Source organism: Lepus europaeus, chromosome 10, assembly GCF_033115175.1.
Source record: "Lepus europaeus isolate LE1 chromosome 10, mLepTim1.pri, whole genome shotgun sequence".
In the NCBI taxonomy this organism is placed as follows: Eukaryota; Metazoa; Chordata; class Mammalia; order Lagomorpha; family Leporidae; genus Lepus; species Lepus europaeus.
Window position 1 is genome coordinate 4,006,404 of NC_084836.1, and position 21,801 is coordinate 4,028,204.

At 69.1% G+C, this 21,801-nt stretch overlaps 1 protein-coding gene across 1 annotated transcript; it reads right to left on the minus strand.

Moving 5' to 3' along the window:
* Positions 1–1,110: 1,110 nt before the first annotated feature.
* On the minus strand, positions 1,111–21,199 carry PRR5 (proline rich 5). The gene is made up of 8 exons (XM_062202712.1): positions 21,025–21,199; positions 14,068–14,148; positions 9,503–9,551; positions 9,020–9,077; positions 6,079–6,170; positions 5,694–5,834; positions 4,064–4,199; positions 1,111–3,110 (listed from the first exon to the last, which is right to left on the minus strand). The coding sequence occupies exons 1-8, from the start codon at positions 21,159–21,161 to the stop codon at positions 2,689–2,691; spliced, it is 1,116 nt and encodes a 371-aa protein (XP_062058696.1). The 5' UTR covers positions 21,162–21,199; the 3' UTR covers positions 1,111–2,688.
* Positions 21,200–21,801: the final 602 nt, after the last annotated feature.

Genomic DNA, 21,801 nt, shown 5'->3' on the forward strand with positions numbered 1-21,801 from the left:
GGCACTCGGGGCCCCAGGTCACCATGGGGACAGGAGTGTGAGCATGTGTGTATAAGAGTGTGTACGAGAACATGTGTGTGCACATGAGCAACAGACTGGCTCAGACCGCGGCAGGTGGCCCCCGTCACTGGGGACTGGACCCCAGGCCCTGCGGCAGGCAGTGGGGGCAGGTGCCCGACATCCTAGGGAGAGGTGAGGCTGCCGGGCGGAGGAGTGCCTGGAGCTGGCTCTGGTCCCAGCCCCGGGGGAGGTGGCCCTGGTGGTGGTCCCCCTGCCCCAGCTTTCCCTGTTGCTAGTGGCTGCAGCAGGGGTCCACACGGAGCAAGGCCCACGGGGATTGAAGCTGAGGCCGGCATGGGGGACACCAGACACGCCCAGCCCGCCCCTCCTGCTGCAGGAACAAGCCCCTCCCTCCCAGGACGGACCCTCTGGGCCCTCACAAGGGCCCCTGTGCAGCGGCTCCCCCACGGTACACCTGCCCTGTGGGGCCCTGGGGCTCACGGGAACTTGCCAGGGCCAGGGCAGGTGCTGCCATGTCTCCCCACAGACAGACCCACGGACCCCCGAGGACGAGAACCTTCCCGGGCAGACGGGGCAGGTGGGAACGGGCAGGGAAGCAGCCTGGAGGCCACAGCAGGGGCTTGGGGGAGTGCACGTGCCTGGGGTAGCCCAGCAGCCCCCACCACTCGTGCACCGTGGGGTAATTCTTCCGCCTGCCCAGCGCCCACTGGGTGGAGGAGCCCCAGTGCACACGCAGGGCCTGGGGGAGGCAGCACGGGTGACAGGTCCCCCTGACCAGCTGAGCCCTAGGTGTGCTGAGTGCAAAGGGGGAGGTGACATGGGGACCGCATCGCCATGGCGAAATGAGGGGCCGGGTGGGGGCCCCTGGGCGAGAGGACTTGGAATCCCTCCCGCCCCCACGCTGCCTGGGGATCAAACAGGAGTTCGTGGCTGGGTGGGGGTGGGGGTGGGTCCACCGGTGAGGATGCTGGGAAATCCGGCCAGCGCCCGGGTGGCGTCACCGTGTCACACACACCAACCTCGCGGGTTGCCCGGCTCGCACTTTTCTCACGTCTCAGAAGCGGTTTGTCAGCACAGGTACTTAGCATTTCTAAGGTTTGTTTATTTGAAAAGGGCAGACCTTCCACCTGCTGCTTCAGTCCCCAGAGGCCCAGCCGGGTTTCCCATGCGGGCAGCAGGGACAAGCCCAGGAGCCACCCCTGCTGCCCGCCGGGCGCACCAGCAGGGAGCGGGTGAAGTGGAACGGCTGGGCTCTCCAGTGGGATACAGGCGTCCCAAGGGGCAGCCTAGCCCGCCGGGCCCCTGGCCACCCCAGTAAGGCTCCTTCCACTCCCGGGGTCCTCCTGAGACCCCGCGTCTCCTCCCGCGGGCAGGGGCAGGTTCTGGTCACGATGACTTGACTGAGGGGCGTGGCTCACTCTGGAGCCTCTGCCCGGCCCCCCGCTGCTTCTCACAAGAACCCGGGCATCTGCAAATGTGGGCTGAGGGTCTGCAGAGCCCGGGATCCCGCACTTGAGGAGCGAGGGGTGGAGCACTCCGGGGGATGTTGACAGCTCCACTGTCAATCATCCAACCGCACTCCCCCTGCAAACCTCAGGTGCTGGGCGTGGGCCGGGCCCGTCTCAGCCTCCCCTGCCCCCAGCTTTCCCAGGAGGGCCTCAGGCATCAGGAGGAGTGCCCACCTCCCGCCCTGGCCACCGTGCCCAGGGGTCCTTTACTCGCTCAGGGGGCGCCCCTTTCCCACAGGTCCAGGTGCTGGGCTGGGGTCAGCAGGTGCAACAGACGCCACCCGAGACCCCACACCCATCCCCTCTTCAGACCTCGCTCCCCTGCCCTTGAAAAGGGAGCTCTGGAAGTCTGGCCCAGGTGTGGCCCTCGCTGCCCCCAGCCTGCAGCCACCCCACAGGGCTTCCCTCAGCCCCACTGGCTGCTGCCAGCAGGGGAGACCCCCGGGAGTCAGGCTCGGGACCCCTGCTGGAGCTGGTGCTGCCAGCTGGTCGACCCCGCCCCACGCGGGTCAGGCAGGCTTCAGCGGTTCCGTCCCTGCCAGCGCCAGGGGCAGAGTCGGCCGGACCCCGTGAGTGCCCACCCCATTCCCAGGGGCCAACCCTTAGAACTCTGTGGCCTCCGTCAGGAGGGGCGGACAACCCGGTGCTGAAAGCCACCAGCAGGGACAGATGTCGGGGGGCCCGGGGCCAGCAGACGCCAGTGGGGGGCAGGGAGTGGGTTGAGTTTGACCCAGCCCGTCCTGCCCCTCGGCCACCCCAGGCAGGGAGGGCAGGCTCCTGGGGAGCCCCGGACAGCTGTGGTCAGGGCCAGGGGAGTGGAAGGCGGGGCCTGGCCACTTCCCCTTCTGCAGGGGGCTGCAGATGCCGGGCGGTGGGTGGTGGCGAGTGGCCAATCCCCACCCCCTCCAGGGAGCTGACCGGTTCACCGGGGCGGCGCCAACTTGGACGCCCCCGACACAGACCTGGGCAGGGGTGGGGGCAGGGGCGGCGCAGGGTCTCCAAGGCGGACTTGGGGATGTAAAGTGACCAAGGCAGTGACAAGAGACGAAGTGGCCACCATGGGCTGGGGAGGACGGCGCAGTTAAAAAAAAAAAAAAAAGTCCGGCACGCCCACCGCAGGTGCATGTGCACACCGGGCTCGGTAAACAAACCCACAGCCTCACACGACGCTCTGCCGGCCCCCCGGCCCCTCGAGGCCGGGCCGGCCGGAGTCCCCGCCCCGGCCGAAGTCAATGAAGATCCCTTCGGAATCCGAGTCCACGGACTCCAGGATCTGGTCCACCAGGGTCTCGGGGCTGGAGGTGGGAGGCGAGCCGGGCTCGGCGGGGTGCAGTCTGCCAGGGCAGGGGCCCGAGTGCGGGGCCGGGGAGGGCGGGAAGGTGGCGGTGGGGCCAGGCGAGTCGGGGCACGACGTCATCCCGGACACCGAGTGCCGGCGGAGGCTGGTGCCGCCGGCTGCCGCGCCCTCCGCCTCGTGCTCGGCCACAGGGTTCAGCAGCGGCGTGTTGTAGCTCTTGGAGCGCACCACCGGGTTCTTGGCCAGGACGTCCCCCGAGCGCGAGCGTCGCAGCAGCCGCTTCTCTGCAGGGGACATGGAGAGCTGGCCTCAGCCGCCGGCCTGCCCACATGTGGGCGGCAGGTGCAGGCAGACTCCGGGCCCAGGCCCTGCCTGCTGGGGGACAGGGGCTCAGCTGCCAGCCCTGAGGGACGCTGTGGGGGGCCTGTGCCACCCCCTTTGCTGGGTCTTGGCTGCAGCTGGACAGTGGGGCCTGGGCACATCGCACAGCCTCCCCCTGCCTCAGTTTCCCCAGCTAGGAATCTCAGTGCCCACAGCCTGGCCTCTGCCCTCACGGAGCTGGGGGTGTCCTGGAAGACACCCACACAGGTAAGCCGTGGACTGGCCAAGGGGGGCGGGCTGGGGATTGAGCCCGAGTGTGGTGGGGGGCCCAGTACCATGGCGTGCAGACTAACAGAGGGCAGATTGGGGACTGGGCGTGGAGTGGGGGAGGCCTCCGCAGAGCTGGGGGCAGGAGGGCGGTGGCCGCCCCTGGGTGGCCCACTCAGAACCCTGCAGTTCCAGAGCGTGACCACCAGGTGGCAGGGCTGAGCAGGGCAAGCAACCAAGCCAGGGCCTTTGCTGAACCAGGAAGCCACAGGCCCCTCCTGGCCGGAGCCGGGATCCTGCTGCCGGGGCCACACAGAGCCTGGGAACAACAAATTCTGCACTGAGAGCCTGGCGGGGGGCGTTTTATGCCAGCAAGCAGGCCGGGGGTGCCTGTACCCGAGGTGGGCACGCTCAGCACGGTCCTTACACACAGCTGTCCCCTGGGCCCAGGATGCCCCCACTGCCCTTAAGCCCAGGGATCCCCTTGGGGGGCACACGGCCCTGCCACAGGATTCCCCCCCTAACCCCCGCTCCACTGCTCCCAAAGCAGCTGGGATGTCTCAGGCCCTGGGGACCTGCCCGTGCCACGCCCCCGGCCCTGTGTGTCCAGTCCTGCACACGGCCGACCCCCACCCCCGCCGGCCCCTACCCAGGATGCACGTGTGGGCGCAGGGTCCCTCGCTGGAGTAGAGCCCATAGGTGCCCAGGTAGGGTGACACCACCTTCTGGATCAGCGTCTCCAGGCGCAGGTAGTCCTCTGTCACTCCCTTGGACTCGTGGACGCCCTGGGAGAGCAGGAGGGGAGGGCGAGGGTCGGCGGCACCCCCAGCGCCCACCCACCCCGTGGGACCCGCCTCCTCCGCTCCCCGGGGGGCCCAGGGCAGGCCTCGTAGAAACCGCATGGTCACAGCCGGGTCAGGCGCAGGTGCAGGCGCAAGCTGGACAGGCCCCGCCCTGGCCTCTGCCCCCACTCTGCTTCCAGCCCTGCGCCCCCCCCGCCCCATCCCTGCCCCCTCACACCTCCCCCTGCGGGAGCTCTGCAGGGGTCACTGCCTGAGCCCAGGCCTGAGCAGGGAGTGAATGTCCGACGCGTGGATGGGGGAGTGGCTGGGCTGCGCGTGGGGCACAGGACAAGGAGGGACTGTGCGGCCGGAAGCGGTGATGACCGACCTGAGCCATGGAGGCCGGGGGATGGACAGGCCATGGGGCAGCAGGTTGGGCCTGGGCCCCTGCCCTCCGTGAGCCAGGTCACCTGTGTTCCTGGGGTGGGGGGCTGCCCTATGGGAAGTCTAACCCGGGACTCACACAGGGACCCCACCCTTCCCGGCTTCCACGGCGGGGCAGCACCGTGCCACCATGCACCAGGCGCCACTTGTCAGCTGTCACTCACATGGCCACGTCTCTCCGTACACCACACAGGGGAGCAAGTGGAGGCCGTGCATCGTGACCAGAACCCCAGCGTCTGGGACCCCAAATCTCAGCGTCTGGGACCCCCCAGGAGGGAACCGTGAGCCTGGGTGAAGCATGGGGCACACAGCTGGACGTGCAGCCAGCAGCCGGGACCACAGAGCCCCAGAGCGCCTCGCCATCTGGAGCGCAGGCGTGGTGAGGGTGGGGGTGGGGCACAGGCTGGGGGCCACGGTCCTGGTGCAGCGGGGCCAGGCCCAGGCGGCTGCACAACACAGAGTGACCACCAGGGGGCAGCACTGCATGAGCCAGCCCTGTGGCGAGACTTTCTCCACTGCCCCGGGGAACTGGACCTTGGGTGGCCCCGTCGCCCTCACAGCTGTCTGGCCAGGCAGGAGGCCTCGCCGGCTGCCCTGAGGTCTCGGCTCGGCTGCCCGCACAGTCGCCGGCCTCCCGCACAGGGGATTCGGAACCCCGAACAGGGGCCGTGAGGATGGGGGTGAGGCCAGCAGGGACACGACTTCACCACCGGCCAATGGAGCAGCTGGCGGTGCCAAGCCGGTCCCACACAGTGACACGGGCCCGCAGCTCGCGGAGGGCGCTGCTGGTGGCTGTGGCTGCCGGGGCAGGGACCTCGCCCGACTGTGGCTGCTCCCGGCCTCAGGTGGTCACCGAGCAGAGCCAGCTGGGCAGAAATGTCCAGAGTCCAGTGGCGGCGGTGGGGGGCCCCAGTGTGTGACAAGCGGCCCCCGTCGGCTCCCGGGCGCCCCATGGCCTGGGCCAGCTCCTGCCGCCCTCCCCCCCAGGTCTCTTCTGAGCGTCCCGCGCAGCCACAGCCCCTGGTCCCCGGGCGCCGGTGCCGCCCCACGCACCTGCAGCACCAGCAGCATCTGCACCACGGCGGGCGGCACGCGGGCGTGGGCGCGGCCCAGCGCGTCCTCCAGCTTCACGCTGAGGGCGATGGTGTCGCGGAAGTGTAGCAGGGCCAGCTGGCGCACGGACGGCTCCTTGCCCTGCGGACACAGGCCAGGGAGCCGCTGACCCTCGGGGCCCCCGCTCGGTGCTGGGCCTCAGGCTCAGGGCCTCACCGCATCTCAGGGCGTGGAATGAACCAGGGGCCGCGCCGGGCTCTGGCCACCCGTCCAGGGCGGGACTGACCACCCCCAGGCCCGGCCGCCTCCCTGACTGCAGCGTGGCCATCCCGGGTCCCACCTGCAGGGGGCGCCCCTGCCCTCCGTTCCCCACGCCGGTGTGCACCTGCACGGGGTAGAAGATGGCCTGCAGCGTGGGCAGCACGTCACTGAAGAAGAAGTCCCAGGTCTCCGCCAGCGAGTCCAGCAGCTTCTGTCCTGTGGGCACGGACAGCGGTCAGCGCCTGCCGGACTCCCCCACCCCCCAGGACACGCGGCAGCGCCGAGCCCTCCCGGTGCTGGCCTCAGGCCTCTTCCAGCTCCGCCACCTGGGAGCCCTGTGCCTCAGCTTCCCCACCTATAAAATGGGAGTGGCCGGCCGGCTTCCACCACCAGTGGGCCGAAACCGAGACGACCGCGAGGCAGAGGCCGGCGGCGGCTCCTGTCCCTCCGTCACACGCCAGACCCGCACAGCAGGCTCAGCTCCCGTCCCAGGCTCCCCAGTGCTCCCCCACCCACCCACCTGTCCGTCTGTCCACCCACTACCTACAGGGAAAGCACCCACTGTGCGCCAGGCCTGCAGAGCCCCAGACAGCCCCAGACCAGCCTGTGACCAGGAAGCAGGACACGGAAGGGGGCCCCCCGAGCAGATAAGGGGTTCAGGCTCCAACAGGAAGGTGTCCTGGGGTCCTTGGTCCAGGCTGCTCACGCCTCCCAGCCCCTGTCCGAGGTGGGCACGGGCAGGAGAGAGGGTCAGCAGGGAGGGCTTCCTGGGGGAGGTGCTACCCAAGCTGGATGCAGGGTTTGCCAGATTGGACGCCGTGGGGAGGCACGTCCCGTCCCGCGTGGACAAGCTTCTGCCACCCCGGGGGATGAGGCAGCTGGGGAGCCTCAGGGCGCCTCCGGCTGCACCGGGGAAGCTATGTGCAGAGCCCTGAGCCCTCGTGCCTGGCTGAGCGGAGCCGGGACGGCTGCAACCAGGGAGCACCGCCGGCCAGCGTCCCCTGGGCCTCTGGTGCCTGGAGGGGCCCAGCCCCAAGGGCAGGCGAGGGCTGTGGGCGCCTTGCAGGGAAGCAGGCCTCTGGCTGCCGGCCGCCCCGCCTCTGGGTCCACGGGAGCGTGGGGGAGGGGGGGCTTGGCCTCTCCCTTCCTCCGCCTCCCCGCCCCCGAGGTCTCCGTGTGTGGCCGTCCACAGCTCCCAGCCTGCCCAGGGAGGAGGGGGCCACACCTGGCTGGGAGGCCCAGGCCCCATGTCGATGCCTGCACACAAAGTCGCCTCAGTTCCCGGGGCCGCGGGGGAAGAGAGGAGGGCGGCTCGGTCCCGGCCGGCCGAGGAGTGGCCCTGGGCGCCGGCCAATCTCCTGCCCACGAGGAGGAAGCGCTTCGGAAGCAGATGCTGTCCAAGGTGGACGCCAAGCCTCGGCCAGGGCCAGGACCAGGGCCAGGCTCTCGCTGGGGGGCCGGGCGGCACTCTGCCTCGCTGTGGGACCCCGGGGCGTTCCTCAGGCCCCGCCGCTCGGGCGCCGGGTGCCATGGTAGGAGCCCTGCGCTGAGCCCGGGGCGGCCCCCGAGACGGCAGCGAGCCAGGCTGGCTGGGCTCAAGTCCCCACTCACACAGGGGACCCCAAAGGCGACAGGGGCACTGGGCAGAGGCCAAGGCCACACACAGGGGCTCCTGAGTGGGGTCCAGGCGCGCCTGGCACGGAGGCCACTGGTGAGGCAGTTTGGTCACGTGACCCCCAGCAGCGTCAGGGTCCGGGAGAGGGGACAGATGCCAGGGCCGGGAAGTCCAGCTTCAGCCATCCCAGGAGGCCTCCAGCGTCCCCAGGGAGGGGCCCCTCCATGCCTAGGGAGCCCCCCCCATCCCCCATCCCTGGGGGCTGGCAGCCAGGGCCTTGCTGGACGCCAGACGGGAGGCACAGGGGCTGGATTCCCGGGGCCACGGCCTTGGCCACCCCTGCTTTGTCCACTGTGTCTAGCGGTCCCCGCTGAGGGTGAACGGCTGGAGGGAGCACTCACTGGAACCCACCCTGGCGTGGGGAGGCGTGGAGCCTGCTGCTTCCCCATTGCAAGCATCCTGAACAGACCGCTCTGAGCACCACCCCCCCCCAAGGCCACCACCTCCACGCGGTCCTCCCTGACTGCCAAGGTGAGGTTAGTGCTGCCTTACCCAGGTCCCCCTTCACCGACACTCCCCAGCCTGTCACTGGCAGGTGCCCTCTGTGTCCCCTGCAGGGCGGGGCCCAGGGCCCCTTCACTTCCAGGTCCCCAGAGACCACCTGGGGGCTGCTGTCCAGGTGGGCCCGTCCTACCCCACGGCGCCGAGGGGGTCACCGTGGGCGGAGGGGAACTGACAGGTGGTGGGGCCTCCCAGCCGCAGCCCTGAGGCCTGACGGGCAGTGGGGCCTCCCAGCCGCAGCCCCGAGGCCCGACGGGCGGTGGGGCCTCCTGCGGCCGCCACGGGCAAAGCTCCCCAGGCCACACAAAGCCGCCCTTCTCCGAGGATGCTGGCGCCCCTGGCCGAGGGGTGGGCGGCATAGGCACCCCAGGAATGTGCCGAGTCAGGGGCAGGCAGGCGGGGGAGGGGGTTGGAGGGCACACCCTCCCCAGGTGCTGGGTGCCCCTGCTCAGGCTCCTCCAGCTCCAGCCCTGGTCCGACAGGAAGTGGCCCTGGCCCCGGGGGCGGCTGCCCTGTGTCTCCTGGCTCTCCCAGCCCTGCTCCAGCCCCTGCCTGGGCCCCACCAATGGCAACGGCACAGGGACCTCAGCCGGAAGCGTGCCAGGCCCCCAGCCTCAGCGTCCTTGTCTGTGAAATGGGCTAACGACCCTTCTTCAGCGGTCTGACCGGGCCCTGGGCAGCAGAGGGGGACGCTCAGGTAGGAGAGGCCGCGTGGCCCGCGCAAGAGGCGGAGAGGCTGTGCCTCGGTTTCCCCAAAGATCTGCTAGGGGAGCAAACGCGTTAGATGGTGTCAAACATGCCAGACGGAGTGAGCGCACAGTGAACCCATGCCAGGGGCTGGCGCGCAGCAGGCGGCACCCCAAGCACGTCCGCCCACAGCCAGACTCACCCTCGTAGAAGCGGATCTTGTCCCGAAGGATGACCATGCCTTTGGTCAGCAGCTGGTTCTGCGGGCAGACGAGAGAGCCGTCACCACCCCCGCCCCCGCCCCGGGTGTGCCCCCCCCCCGGCGGGGCCCCCACAGCTCGCCCCCGGGCAGCTGCAGCGACTCACTGGGGAGCCCACCGCCCCCTCTGCAGAGCTGGGGCCTTGGGGCGCCCGCCCAGGCAATGGCCTGCCCCACGGGCGCTGTCACAAGCCAGGAGGTGGCCGCAGGGACGTCAGGCTGGCCCGGGCACCTGCGCCTCCTCACTTGACCTCGCGGGCGACCTTGGAGCCCCAGGCAGGCACTGTTGGGGTCGGTGCCGCACACCCACCCGCCCACCCACCAAGGGCAGGGGCCCCTCTCCCGGATCATGTGACCAAACTGCCTCACCAGTGGCCTCCCGTCCTTCCTGGCCACCACCCACCCCCCGGCCCAGGGCCCACCCACCTGCAGGTACTCCGTGAAGAAGGGCCCCAGCTCCGTCTTCAGCAGCTGCCTGGGGGGGGGGGGGGGGGGGGGAGATGAGAGTGAGGGCGGGACCACCCAGTGCAGCCCAGCACCCTGGGGAGGGGGTGGGGGGCAAGTCCCCCCAGCTCAGCTCTGCAGCTGGAGTTCATCAAGTGCATGTCTGCCCACCTCATGGACAGGAAGCTGATGGCTCCCAGGGGGAGCGAACCCCACTGCACCTCCCACCGCACCAAGCAGATGCCCGGCTCGCTCCCTGCGTGTCCCACAGCCAGCAGGGCCCGGGGTTTCCCCCTGTGCTCTAGAGCAGCTCGCCCAGCCCGCACCATGCACGGGACGAGCCCTGCGGCCAGCCCCCTGCCCACAAACCCCTCTACAGGCAACAGACCTGCACCCCGGCCAGCGATCAATCACAGGACACCTCCCAGCGTGGGTCCCTGGGCGCAGCAGTCTGTGCACACACACAGCGAAGCGTGCGTGCGGCTGGGCCGCCTCCTGCTCTCCCAGAGGTACCCCCCCTCCGATGGCGTATCGAAGCGGAGGGAAGGACCTGGCCAGAAGGGACCGGTACAAAGGCAGGTGCACCTCTCACACCCCGAGACCCACGCCTGGCGGAAGACACCCTTGCAGGCCGGTCCCCCGCCCGGGGGAGCCCCAGCTGAGCCTCGTCCACCTCGCTGAGCTCAGGACACCGGCTCACAGCTGCGCGGCTTCCCACACGAAGCCTGTGTCACCGTGAACCCCGCCCTGAGAACCAGACGGCAGCCGTGCGGGTCGGCTTCGTGCCGCTGCGGTCACAGCCGTTCCCAGCCTCGTGAGCGCCGTGCGGTCAGGCTCCGAGCAGGCACAGACCCGGAGGAGTCCGGCTTTGCTTTTACCAGGTCCCTGGGCGGCACAGGGATGGAGAGAAACAGAGAGCGCTCCCTTCTCAAACGCGTGCATCAGCTGGGACTGGGTTGGGCCGGGAGTCAGAACCGGATCCAGGGATAGAACCACTGAGCCCTCCCTGCTGCTCCCAGGGTCTACATGAGCAGGAAGTGGGAGTTGGGAGCCGGAACTGGGATTGGGACGCAGGCCGTCCGTCCAAAGTGGGACGCGGTGTCTTAATGGCTGGGCCAAATGTCCATCTCCCGAGGATTTTAAAAAAATATTTATTTGAAAACAGTGATACACACACACACACACACACAGGGAGAGAGGGGGAGAGAGGGAGAGAGAGGGAGAGAGAGGGAGGGAGGGAGGGAGAGGGAGACAGAGAGACAGAGAGACTCCATCCACTGGATGACTTCCCACGTATCTGACGTATCTGCAGCAGGGCCAGGCTGAAGCCAGGAGCCAGGAGCCCCGTCTGGGTCTCCCATGTGGGTGGCAGGGACACAGCAAGCACTTGGGCCATCACCCACTGCCTCCCGGGATGCCATCGGCAGGGAGCTGGGTCAGAAGCGGAGTAGCCGGGACTTGAACTGGCGCTGACATGGGCTGTGGCTCTCACAAGCGGGGGCTTAGCCTGTTGTTGAAGATTTATTTATTTATTTGAAAGGCAGTGGCGCAGAGAGAGGTCTTCCATCCGCTGGTTCACTCCCCAAACGGCCACAACAGCGAGAGCTGGGCCAGTCCAGAGCCAGGAGCCAGGAGCTTCTTTACCTGCTACGCCACAGCGCCGGCCCCAAGCACCGCCCCCTTAAGGCCCTGCCCTGCTGCGCACAAGCAGGATTCGCTGGACGGCCACCAGGGGTCAGAGGTGACAGTGCTCCCGCCCCATGGACTCTCCATCTTGGACGTGGAGGTGGGGGCAGGGACCAGGAAGCTGCTCTCCCCTCCACAGGAGGGTCCTGCAAGGCTGCTCGCCCGGGGAGTGGGGGGAGCTGCAGACTCTGGCCCAGGTCAGGGCTAGCTGTGCCCACGGAGCCTGCGTGGACGGGGCCCTGGGAGCTGAGCAAAACCCAGAGAGGGCATGCGGCCAGGGCCGAGGTAACCAGTCCCTGGGAGATGGCGCCTGATCACCCGTCCATCACCAGCAGAGGCCTGGGGCAGGGCTCCGCCCACCACCTGACAAGTGTCACCAAGGGGCCCCGCCTTGGCCGAGCCTCCCTCCCGGCACTTCCTCTCCAGCATCAGCTCACACCAGGCCAGCTCAGCCGCTGCTACGGACACCCGTGTCAGGCTGTGGGCTCCAGTGCCCCGCCAGTGTGCGTGGGAGGCGACAGCCCAAGTATTGGGTCCCTGCCACCCACACCAGAGACTCAGAGGGAGCCCCTGGCTCCTGGCTTCGGCCTGGGCCAGCCCTGGGGAGTGAACCAGCAGGTGGACGCTCTCTCTCAGTCTCTCTCTCTCTCTCTGCTTTTCAAATAAAGAGGTAGATAAATAAGTCTTTAACAACAACAAAATGAACTCAGTTGGCTGCTCCCACTGGAGGGCCAGTGCTGGGAGGGGGAGGGGGGGCAGTGGCCTCAGGCTGCGCTCTGGGGGCTGATGGCCAGTGGCTGTGCCGGTCCCAGTGCCTCTGGCTGAGAACAGCTCTTATCAGTGCACAACCTCCCGGCCAGCCCACAGCGCCCTGGGAGACCCCGTTCCTGGTCCAGGTGGGGGCAGGGCTCACACACCCGGACTCCGGCCACACAGACCCCTCAGGTGGGAGCTGTGTTCATTCTTCAGACAGGAGGAGACACAAGGTCAAAGGTCAGCCCGGGGACCCCCACACTTGGCTCGCTCTTCCTGCAGGTCCCCTACAGATACCCAGGGGCCAGCGCCATGGTACAGCAGGTTAAGCCGCCACCTGCGTGGCCGGCATCCCATACCAGAGTCCCTGCTGTTCCACTGAGGACCCAGCTCCCTGCTAGGGCCTGGGAAGCCAGCAGAAGATGGCCCAAGGGCTTGGGCCCGCATCCACGTGGGAGACCCAGATGGAGTCCCAGGCTCCTGGCTTCAGCCCCGGCTGTTGTGGCCATTTGGGGAGTGAACCAGCATGTGGAAGCTCTCTCTCTAATGAACAAGTCACTCTCTTGGGCATCGGTGAGAATGTGGCGCAGCAGGGGCCCCCGTTCTGCTGGCCGGCGCCACGAAGCAGTGTAGCCCCCGGAGAGCTGGGCAGGGCCCTTGGGACCCAGCGACCCCACTCCTGGAGGCAGGGGCCCTAGGGGAACCGTGGCACATTCCTCGTGAGCGCCACGGAGGGGAGACGGCCAGGCGTCCACCGCCGGCCGGCGCGTGGCCACGGCGCTCCCCGTACCACGCAGCCTGCCCCACGTGGGCAGCAGTGAAAGGGGCCTACGCAGGAGGCCTCAGCTTGGGGCCCCACTGCCCGGCAGCACCCAGAGCGGGAGCCCCCTGGGGCAGGAGTGCGGCTGACCGGTGTCTGTGGGGGGAGGGGTGACTGCCGAGTGTTCTGGCAGTAACCAGTGGTGATGCCGCAGACCCTGGGGAGTCTGCTAGCATGGAACCCCGCGCTTCAGAGGGGCCAATGTCACGGCACGTGAGTCCCACACGTGAGTTCCCACACGGGAACAAATGGGGCAAACCACAGGCGGCCACACTCTGGGCCCACTCTGGGCCGAGACACCTGCCCGCCTGCGGGACCGAGGCGTGCGATCAGCGGCTCCGGTCTCGGACCTCGCCATGGGGCCAAAGCTCGTGGCCTGTGGCGAGTTGCTGAGACCATGCAGGGTTGAGCCAGAGCAGCTGTGGCTGGGGAGGGGGCTCAGGTCGGAACCCCCAGGCCCTGGAGTCCTGGGCCTGCATCCTGGCTTCACTCCCTAGTCCTGTGCCTGTGGGCGACTGACTCGCACCACCTGCCTCGGTTTCCCCATCTGTGAAGTGGCGATGACGCAGCACCCCGGGCTCAGGGCGGTAGCGAGGAGGCTGACAGGGTGGGGCTTCAGCGAGAAGATCCTGGAGCTGCGGCGTTAGGATCCCAGGGTTCACCCCTGCGCTGGCCACAGGGTGACGCAACGCTCCAGGAGCCCCCGCACGGCTCCCATGTCCACTCGCCTTCCTGGGAGTGGGGTGGGGGTCCTGGGGCAGGTGAGGGGGCCTGGGTCCCAGCGCACGCTCCTGAGGGGTCCTCACTCAGGGACCCAGGCCTCTGCACGGGCAGCGGCTGCCCCTGGCCCTGGGTCGGCCCCTCCCCGGGCCTCAGTCTACCTGCCCATACGGGCACCTTCCTCTCTGCTGCACGGGGTGGGGGCGGGGCCTATCAGGAACCCGCCCCTGCCCCCCACCTCACTCTCGATAACCTGGGGCAGGTTAACTGCTGACTTCTCCCAGATGGATGGGGCCACGGCGCCAAGGCTCCCACTCTCCCAGCCTCTGTGGTGCCCCTGCCTGGACCTGAGCGCCGGCCTCCGCGGCTGCCCGGCTGGCCACTGGAAGCCAGGCTGCGGTGCCTTCCCGGGAATGCCAGCGAGGTCACCAGGCAGGTAGCCCTTCCTTCGGAGGGGTCAGCGCCCCTCGGTGCTCCTTCAGCCTGAGCCACCGCCCCAGGCCCACACGGCCGGGCACAGCCCCTGCCCGGCAGGGTCCCCGGCCCCAGGGGAGACGTGGGCACTCACCGGACACCCTCGTTGAGGCTGAAGAGCTCCTGGTCGGGCAGCCCCTTGCGCTGGAAGACGGCGATCACCCCGTTGTGGATGCTGCGGGGGAGGGGAGAGGAGCTGCTGTCCAGAGGCCCCAAGACCCCTCCCCACGGCCCGCAGGCCTCCCCAGCCCAGACCCTGCTCCCTTCTCACAGAAACCTGGACAGCAGGGGCCGGCTGGCCGCGTGGGACCCTGCCGTGGCCCCATCCCAGCCCCCCACGCCTCCTCTGCGCCCTCTGCTCTCGGGCCGACCTCGGCTCTGAGAAGTTGGGGGGTCCTCGGGCGCCCGACACCGCCTTCGACAATTCAACAAGTATCCCAGTAAAAGCTCATTTATAAAGACAGGGGTGAGCCAGACCTGGCCCCTGCCCAGGGTTTGCCCACCCAGCTCTGAAGGCTTCCTCACCATGGGCTGCGAGATACCCCCGAGCACTGGACACCCGTGTCAGTCACAGCCCAGCCCCACCAGGGAAGCACCGCCAGCCACAGGACCTTTGCATGTGCCTTCCCCACTGCCGAGAAAACACTCAGAGGCCGTCCTTGGCTTTCCCAGCACTCCTTAGCGTGTGGCCAAGGTCTCCATGGCCGTGGTCTCCGTGGGAGGACGTGAGGTCAGTCTCCACCCCCATGGATAAAGCTGCAGGTGTGGGGTGGGGGGAAGGGTCAGTGCCACGACACCCCCCCCCAGCTCACAGCTGAGTGACCCTTGGATCCTCACGCCACTCCCCAGGGAGGGTCCCCACACGGAGGAGTTGGTTCTGGCAGGGTGGGGCCGGGCACAGGGCGCCAGCTCTCACGGCAGCCCAGGGGCAGGGGCGGGAGGACAGGGTGGGGACTGTGCTGGGCATCTTCTGGTGGGACGTGTGTTGTCAGTCCCGGCCACCGCCCTCCTGGCCCCTGCCCACGTGTTCCCTGGGAGGCCAGGATGCAAATGGTACTGAGACACAGCTTGACTGGGAGAGGCCAGCGCAGGAGGCACCCAGGGACCTGCCCTGCTGTCCCCAGGGACCTGCCCTGCCCTTACTTCCTTCGCCTCCCCCACCCCCATTAAGCTTGCAGGAAGGACCCCGCCCGCTCTGGTCCCCCACCCACACGGTCCTCGGTCCTCGGGCCGTTCCAGCCACTCGCACCCCTTCCCCTGCAAGGACCCTGCCTGCTCGCCCGGCTGTGCCCTCGGCCTGGGGCGCCCCCGCCACCTGTTCTCAGGCCCCGCCTCCCTGCACCTGTGAGCGGCTTTTTGGGCCTCGGTCTGCTTTGGGGGGAGGGGGCTCTGTTGGTGTCACGACACCCCCACCCCCAAGTGCAGGAGTTAATGAAGGAATCAATGCAGAGCCCACGCCCTTTGCCACCCCCTGAGCTGGTCTCCCTGAAGGTCTCCAGGCGCCCTCTGGTCCCCAGAGGGGTGGGGTCCGAGGTGGGGCCGGCCCGGGTTTGAATCCCAGCCCTGGGCTTCCTGGCTGTGTGCCTCCACACGCTCCCTAACGGCTCTGCACCCCAACGTCCCCACCCCTCAGGTGGGACGAATGAGCACAGGGCCTGCCTCTCTGGGCTGGGGCACCCCAGCCACGCCCGGCCCAGGGCTCGGCCACTCGGCATGGGGTCTGTCTGCCTCCCCTGTGGCTGCCCACACGTGGAGACGGTTAGAGCAGAACACACGGTTAGAGCAGAACACACGCGGCTCAGAGAAGGGACTTGCCAGGATCACACAGCTGAACCAGGGCCCAGCCCCCTCCCACGTTAAAAAACCCTTGCTGGGCTCCACGTGGCCGGAGGAAGGGAGGGGCGGGCCACTCGTGCCCCAGGCAGAAGTGAAACCCGGCTGTCCCCGGAGGCCACTCCACAGCAGGCCCAAGAGGAAGCAGCCCTCCTCTGGGAAGCCCTCCCCACTGGGGGCACAGGGCAGACCCTCCAGCCCCGGGAGGCAGGGCTGGGACATGCTGAGTGCCTGCAGGGTGGGCACCGCTGAGGGAGGAGCCAGGGCCTTGGTGAGGCCCCACCTGGGGCTGGCCAGGTGGGGAGGGCAAGGGCAGAGGCCCAAGGTCTGACTGTGGGGGTTCCTGCCTGCGGCCAGCGGGGCTCAGACAGGCGCAGAGCTCAGCAGGGCTCTGTGGTGGCCACCTGCCCGCCCAGAGCCAGGTCTCCGGTGGGTCACGCCAGTGTACCTCCTGGGGACCCCTGCAGGGGGTGAGGGTGGGGCTCTGATAGGGACCCCTCTGCACTCCGGGCACTCCGGGCCTCCCAAGCGGCTGACCCGGACCCCTGGCTGGGCGGGCCCCTCTTGGGACCACGAGAAGGCTGGGAGGGGGGAGGGCAGGCGGCTCCACTGGGCCTGGGGTTGCCCCTGCCTGCTGTGTGCCCACCAGGCATGGCGGGGCCCGCCTCCATCCTCCTGCGGTGCTGTCCATCAAAGGGTGCCCAGAGCCCCAGCGTCCTGGAGGGCACGGCCAGCCCGCGATGCAGTGGGCGGCCGCTCTCAACTTTAGGATGGAAAAATCAGGGAGGGAGGAGGCCTGGGACCCCTGCTGCCCTGCCCCTGCCCCTGCCCCACCTCTGGAAAATGGGGGGGGGGGGCGCTGGGGGGCAGCTCCACACCCAGGGCAGGTTCCAGTCCCGGCTGCTCCAATTCCAGCCCAGCTCCCTGCTAATGCACCTGGGAGGTCCTCATATGATGGTCCAAGTGCTTAGGCCCCTGCCACCCACGTGGGAGACCCGGGTGGCTCTCCTGGCTCCCACCTGGCTGTTGCCAGCATTGGGGGAGGAGTGAACCAGCGGATGGAAAAGCTCCAGGCCTGTGTGTCCAGCAGGTGCTCTCACACCTGGCTGAGCAGGAAATGGCCCCACACCCTCCACCCCAGTCCCAGGAAGGCCGGCAGGGGCTTGTGCTGTTCCCCAGGGACTCCCCTGCCCGCTCAGAAAACATGGGCAGAACAGGATGTGCAGGGGGCGGGGCCCTGCCCGCAGCTGGAGGGGTGCTGGGAGGCTGAGGTGGGGCCAGAGGCCCAGCGGGGCAGGGCCCCCGCGTCTGCTCGCAGCCCCCACAGCCCACTCTGTCCTCGCCCAGTTCTGACAGCTGCACCAAAGTCCCAGTGCTGAAGGGGCTGGCTGCTTCCCAAGGCTGGGTGGGGGAGGTCCCCGCTGGCCAGAGCGATGCTCAATCAGCCGTGGGCCCCGCCCAGGGCCGGGCCAAACCGCTCAGCCCCGCCCCAACAAGGCATCCCAGGCGGGAAATTCAGCACGTGAGGAGCGGGCTTGTTTTTTAAGCCAAGTATTTTGCATGGCCCCCGCAGGGTGTCGTGAATATGCAAACAGCCCAAGCAGAGAGGGTGTTCCCCAGTCGAGGTGCACTGGCTGGCAGCCCCGCCCTCCTGTACATCCCCTCCCCCCAAGCCTTAACTCTCAGGTCGGCAAGGTCCCTTGGGCCAGGCCCAGCCTCACGCTGACCACACCCAGAGGGGCTCAGGACCAGCACCTGGCCCAGGGAAGGCAGGTGAGGCTAGACGGGACAGGGGCAGAGCTGAAGGCAGCCCTGTTGGCCTCCAACCCCACCCCCACCAACACCTCCAGTCCTGTAGAGACCCCAACAGGGGTGGAGGCGCAGGGTGGGTCCCAGCTTCTGCCCCTCACCGTGAGGTCCTCCCTCTGTCCACTTCACAGATGTGTTTATCTGAAAGGCAGAGTGTCGGAGACAGAGAGGCCTTCCATCCGCTGGTCTACACCCCAAGCGGCCGCAACACAGCCAGGGCTGGGCCAGGCTGAAGTCAGGAGCCAGGAGCTCCTATGGGGGCGGCAGGGTGGGCTCGCATGGGCTGGGGTGCGGGTCTGCTGGGAGGACCAGGGCCAGTGGCAGAGCGGCAGGGCCCAGGCAGCCCCCGCCCAGGGACCTGGGGGTGTACACAGGGTCCAACTACAGAATGGAGCTCACCACCACCACCCGCCACACCCTGGCCCCAGATGGCACGTGCCGCCCTGGGCAGCGGTCTCCTGTCAAACCTGGGTCCAGACCCCGACGTGAGCAGAGGACCCTGATCAGGTCTCTCCCCACCTCAGGCCTCAGTTTTCCTACACGTAAGCTGACCCCAGCCGTGGGGGTGCACGAGTGGAGTGAGGGAGATGTGAAGCAACACATGCCTGCCCCAGGCCCGGCGCCCTGGACCAACACAACTCCCTCCTGCCTGCCCAGGCCTCCACTTAGTGTGTGTGGTGGGGGGGGGGTGGGCTCGGCTCACTCTTAAGCGCAACCGACCCAGGCCTGGCAAGGAAGCTGTGTCCACTGGGGTCCACCCTTTGTGCAAATGTTGGGGTGCGGCTGGGGTCTCAGCCGCCCCCGCTGAGGATCCCCAGACAGAGGTGGGTGCACTGGCTCAGGGGCCGGCACGCCCCCACGTGTCCATGGGCAGCCCTCGGTCTGCTGGGAGTCTCTGGCCGCTTCCGGCAGTCTCTCTGCAGCCCTGGGGGTGGGAGGCAGGAGGAAATGGACGAAGGCTTCCAGCCAGGGGGCAGAGGCTGGGCCTGGGGCACGACCAGCACCGAGCCCACCATGGGGGAGCCTCGCCCAGCTCTCGGGGCCCACAGGCCCCCCCCACCGCCCCCCCTCCCGCCAGGAAGGGCCTGACAGCTTACAAGGCGGCCCCACATGGGCATGGAGTCCAGACAAGGGACTGGGGCTGCCTGCAGCGGGTGCAGGAGCGGACGGGGACGTGGTCCCTGAAGACAGAGGGCGGGGAAAGGGCTCTGAGTGGCGGGTCAGCCTCCCAAGAGACCCACGCCCTCACCTGTCAGTGGTACCCAGCTCTAGGGCCTGGCACAGGCGGGGCTGCGGCAAAACCCAGCGTGTGGAGCAGCAGCAGGTGCCGGAGCCACCTGAGGGTTCTGGCTTCCATGTGCAGCCACCGCTCACTCCAAACACCTGGCCACGCCTACAGAGCCACCTCCAGGGTCGAGAGGCTGGGCGCAGCCAGCCGGCACGGTGTGCAGGTGAGGTCAGTGCCCGCGTGTCACCCGGCTCATCTCCCCACCAGCCTCCTGCTTTGTTCCGACTCCTCCCGCAGGGACCTGAAGCTGCCAGCGACTCTCTCTGCCGAACCTGGGCCCCACGGAGTGAATGAGGAGGAGGAAGTGACTGGCTGAGCACCCAGGCCCCTCCTCAGGACGCCGCGGGCTGTGGATTCTTGCCCCAGGTCCAGGTGAGGAACCAGGGTGCAGTAAATTCAGGGCAGGAGCCCCAGGTCACCGCTGGGACCCCCAGAGCAGCCCCCAGGAATTGTTGTCCCCTGAGGCTCAGATCTGATTTGGAGATGGGGGTCTTCGTGGATGGGATTTGGTAAGGACCTCGAGAGGAATTCGCTCTGGAGCCGGGGCCCAGGAACCGGGGTCTTGGTGAGAGAGAGCGATGTGGACTCAGAGAAGGCCACCGAAGCCAGAGGCTCCTCTCCGGCGGGCTTCGGAGGGGCGGTGGCCCTGCCCACACCCTGGTGCTGGCTGCCGGCCTCCTGGACTGCCCTCGAGCGAACAGAGTCTGGGTCTGAAGCCCCCAGGCCGCAGCCCCCCGGGGAGCTGTATGTGGCAGCGCCCCGGGAAGTAATGCACTCACAGAAAAGGGGTACACTCTGGTCCCAAGGGGGGCCGCAGCTCAGCCAGGCCTGGCAGGCGGGCCCCAGAGAGGTGTCCGGCCGGCGGAGGAAGGCACCGCGCTTCTCCCAGCTCAGCCTCACGCCCGTGGGGCTGACAGCGACAGGTGCTCTCGGTGCCGCTCTGCAGCTCGGAGGTGACGGTGGGGTGACAGGACGGTGGCAAAGCCAGCTAAAGGCCGTGGACAGGGCCGCCTGGGCCCGGCACGCAGAGTGCAGGAGGTGGCAGTGGCCCTGTTCCCGGACCGGGTGGCGACTGGCGTGGGTTCCAGGGCCAGGAACCTCGGAGCCTTACAGGTATGGGGGGCGTGGGGGACCACCCCGAGACCCCTCCGAGGACCCATGCGAGGTCTCCCTGCACCGCCGCCCTGAGGCTCAGGAGCTCACCCACCAGGGTCACACAGGTGCGTGGGGGTGGGGTCTGGAAGCCAACGTCCGCCAGGGCCCCACCTCCATCTGGGGACCCCAGCTCGGGGCTGGGGGGGAGCTGTGGGCACCCAGGCCCAAGCCCTCGGCAAGAGTCCGGCTTCGAGGAACCCTGCACACCCGAGACAGAGAGAGAAACTGAGGCAGGCCCCTCCTGGCCCACCAGCAGTTTGCAACCTAGGAGGAGAGGGGGACAAGCCCAGGAGTGCCCACGCCCCGCCGGGAGAGCGGGGGTCTCAGTGCATCCAAGTGACGGCCCTGGGGTCCTTAGGGGCGCAGCATCTGGCGCAGCCTCGCCGCCAGTCGGCATACACAGCCCCTCCCCCGCAACGGTCGGCCTCGCTCCACCCCTCCCCCGCGTTCCTTTCGGTGGAAATGGCCATTTTCGAGAAAGGCGCCTAAGCAGACACGCTGGGGGAATCCCGCAGACAGACAAAGCGTCCCCTTCCCGGATCCCAGCCTTGCCCCGCAAACCAGGCGGCCGGGGGGCTCCCACGCGGCTGCTGCTCCGGGAACGGCCGCGGGGGCAGGGTCCTCCGAGGAATGCCGGGCGGCCGCCGCGCCCCGGCAGACAGCTGGGCGGCCGGGGGCCCGCGGCAGGGAAGCCGCCGCGCGCCCCCAGCCAGGGGACCCGCGAGGCAGGACAGGAAGCGCAGCGCGGGCGCCGCCCGCCGTGCCCCCCCGGCCGGCCCCGCGTGGAGACCCCGGGGCGCGCGCCGCTCCAACTTCCCTCCGGGCCACGCAACTCTGCCGACTGCAGCGCGCGCCCCGGCGCGTCCCTCGCTCGCGCCGGCCCCCGGCCCCCGGCCCGGCTCCGGCGCCCCCTCCCCGGCCCCAGGACCCCGGCGGCGCGCGCGGGCCGGGAGGGCGCGGCCTTACCTGTTCCAGGTGGCGTTGGCGCAGGCCCGGCGCTGCTGCGTGCCCCGCTCGTCCGCGGCGGCGGCGGCCGGCTCTCTCTTGCCCAGGTCACTGAGGCTGGGCGAACTCATGAACTTCAACCTGCGGAGAGTCCTCATGGTTGAGCCCGGGGCCAGCTCGCGCCCACGCGCGCCCGGCGCCGCGCCCTGCGCCACGCCACGCCGCGGGGCCGGGCCGGCGCGGCGCGCTCTACGAGGAAACTTGGGCGAGAGCAGGAAGCCGAGCGGCCCCGCGGGCTCCCGCCCCGGCCCCACGCCTCCGCCCCGGGCCGCGCGCCCGCCGCCCCGCAGGGTTAATCATTGCTCCGCGCGGCCGCAGCGTGCAGCGCCCGGAACGCGGTCCACACCGACCCCGGCGCACAAGGAGGCCGGGGGCGGGGCCTCCCGGACGGGGGCGGGGCCACACAATGGGGGCGTGGCCGCACGCCGCCCTTTTGGGCCCGGCTGGGGGACCAGCTGAGCGCGTTTCGCTCTTCCGCAGGGGCCGGCGCCCTCCCTGGGACCACCCCTCTCGCCGCCGTCGCCCCTCGAGACCCCCTAACTCAGACGCAGGCTCGTCCGCGGTTATCTGGAAGCCCAGGGTGGAGGCCCTCAGCCCCCGGCGTGGGCCTGGTGCCCCCTGGATCCGTCCCTGGGGCAGGGCCTCCGCCCTACTGGCTGCCTGGAGTGGGTGGTCGTCCCGGCAGAGACCCGCCGAGCTGCTGCCGCCCCTCCCTCGCAGGTCTGGGAGTCCCCGTGG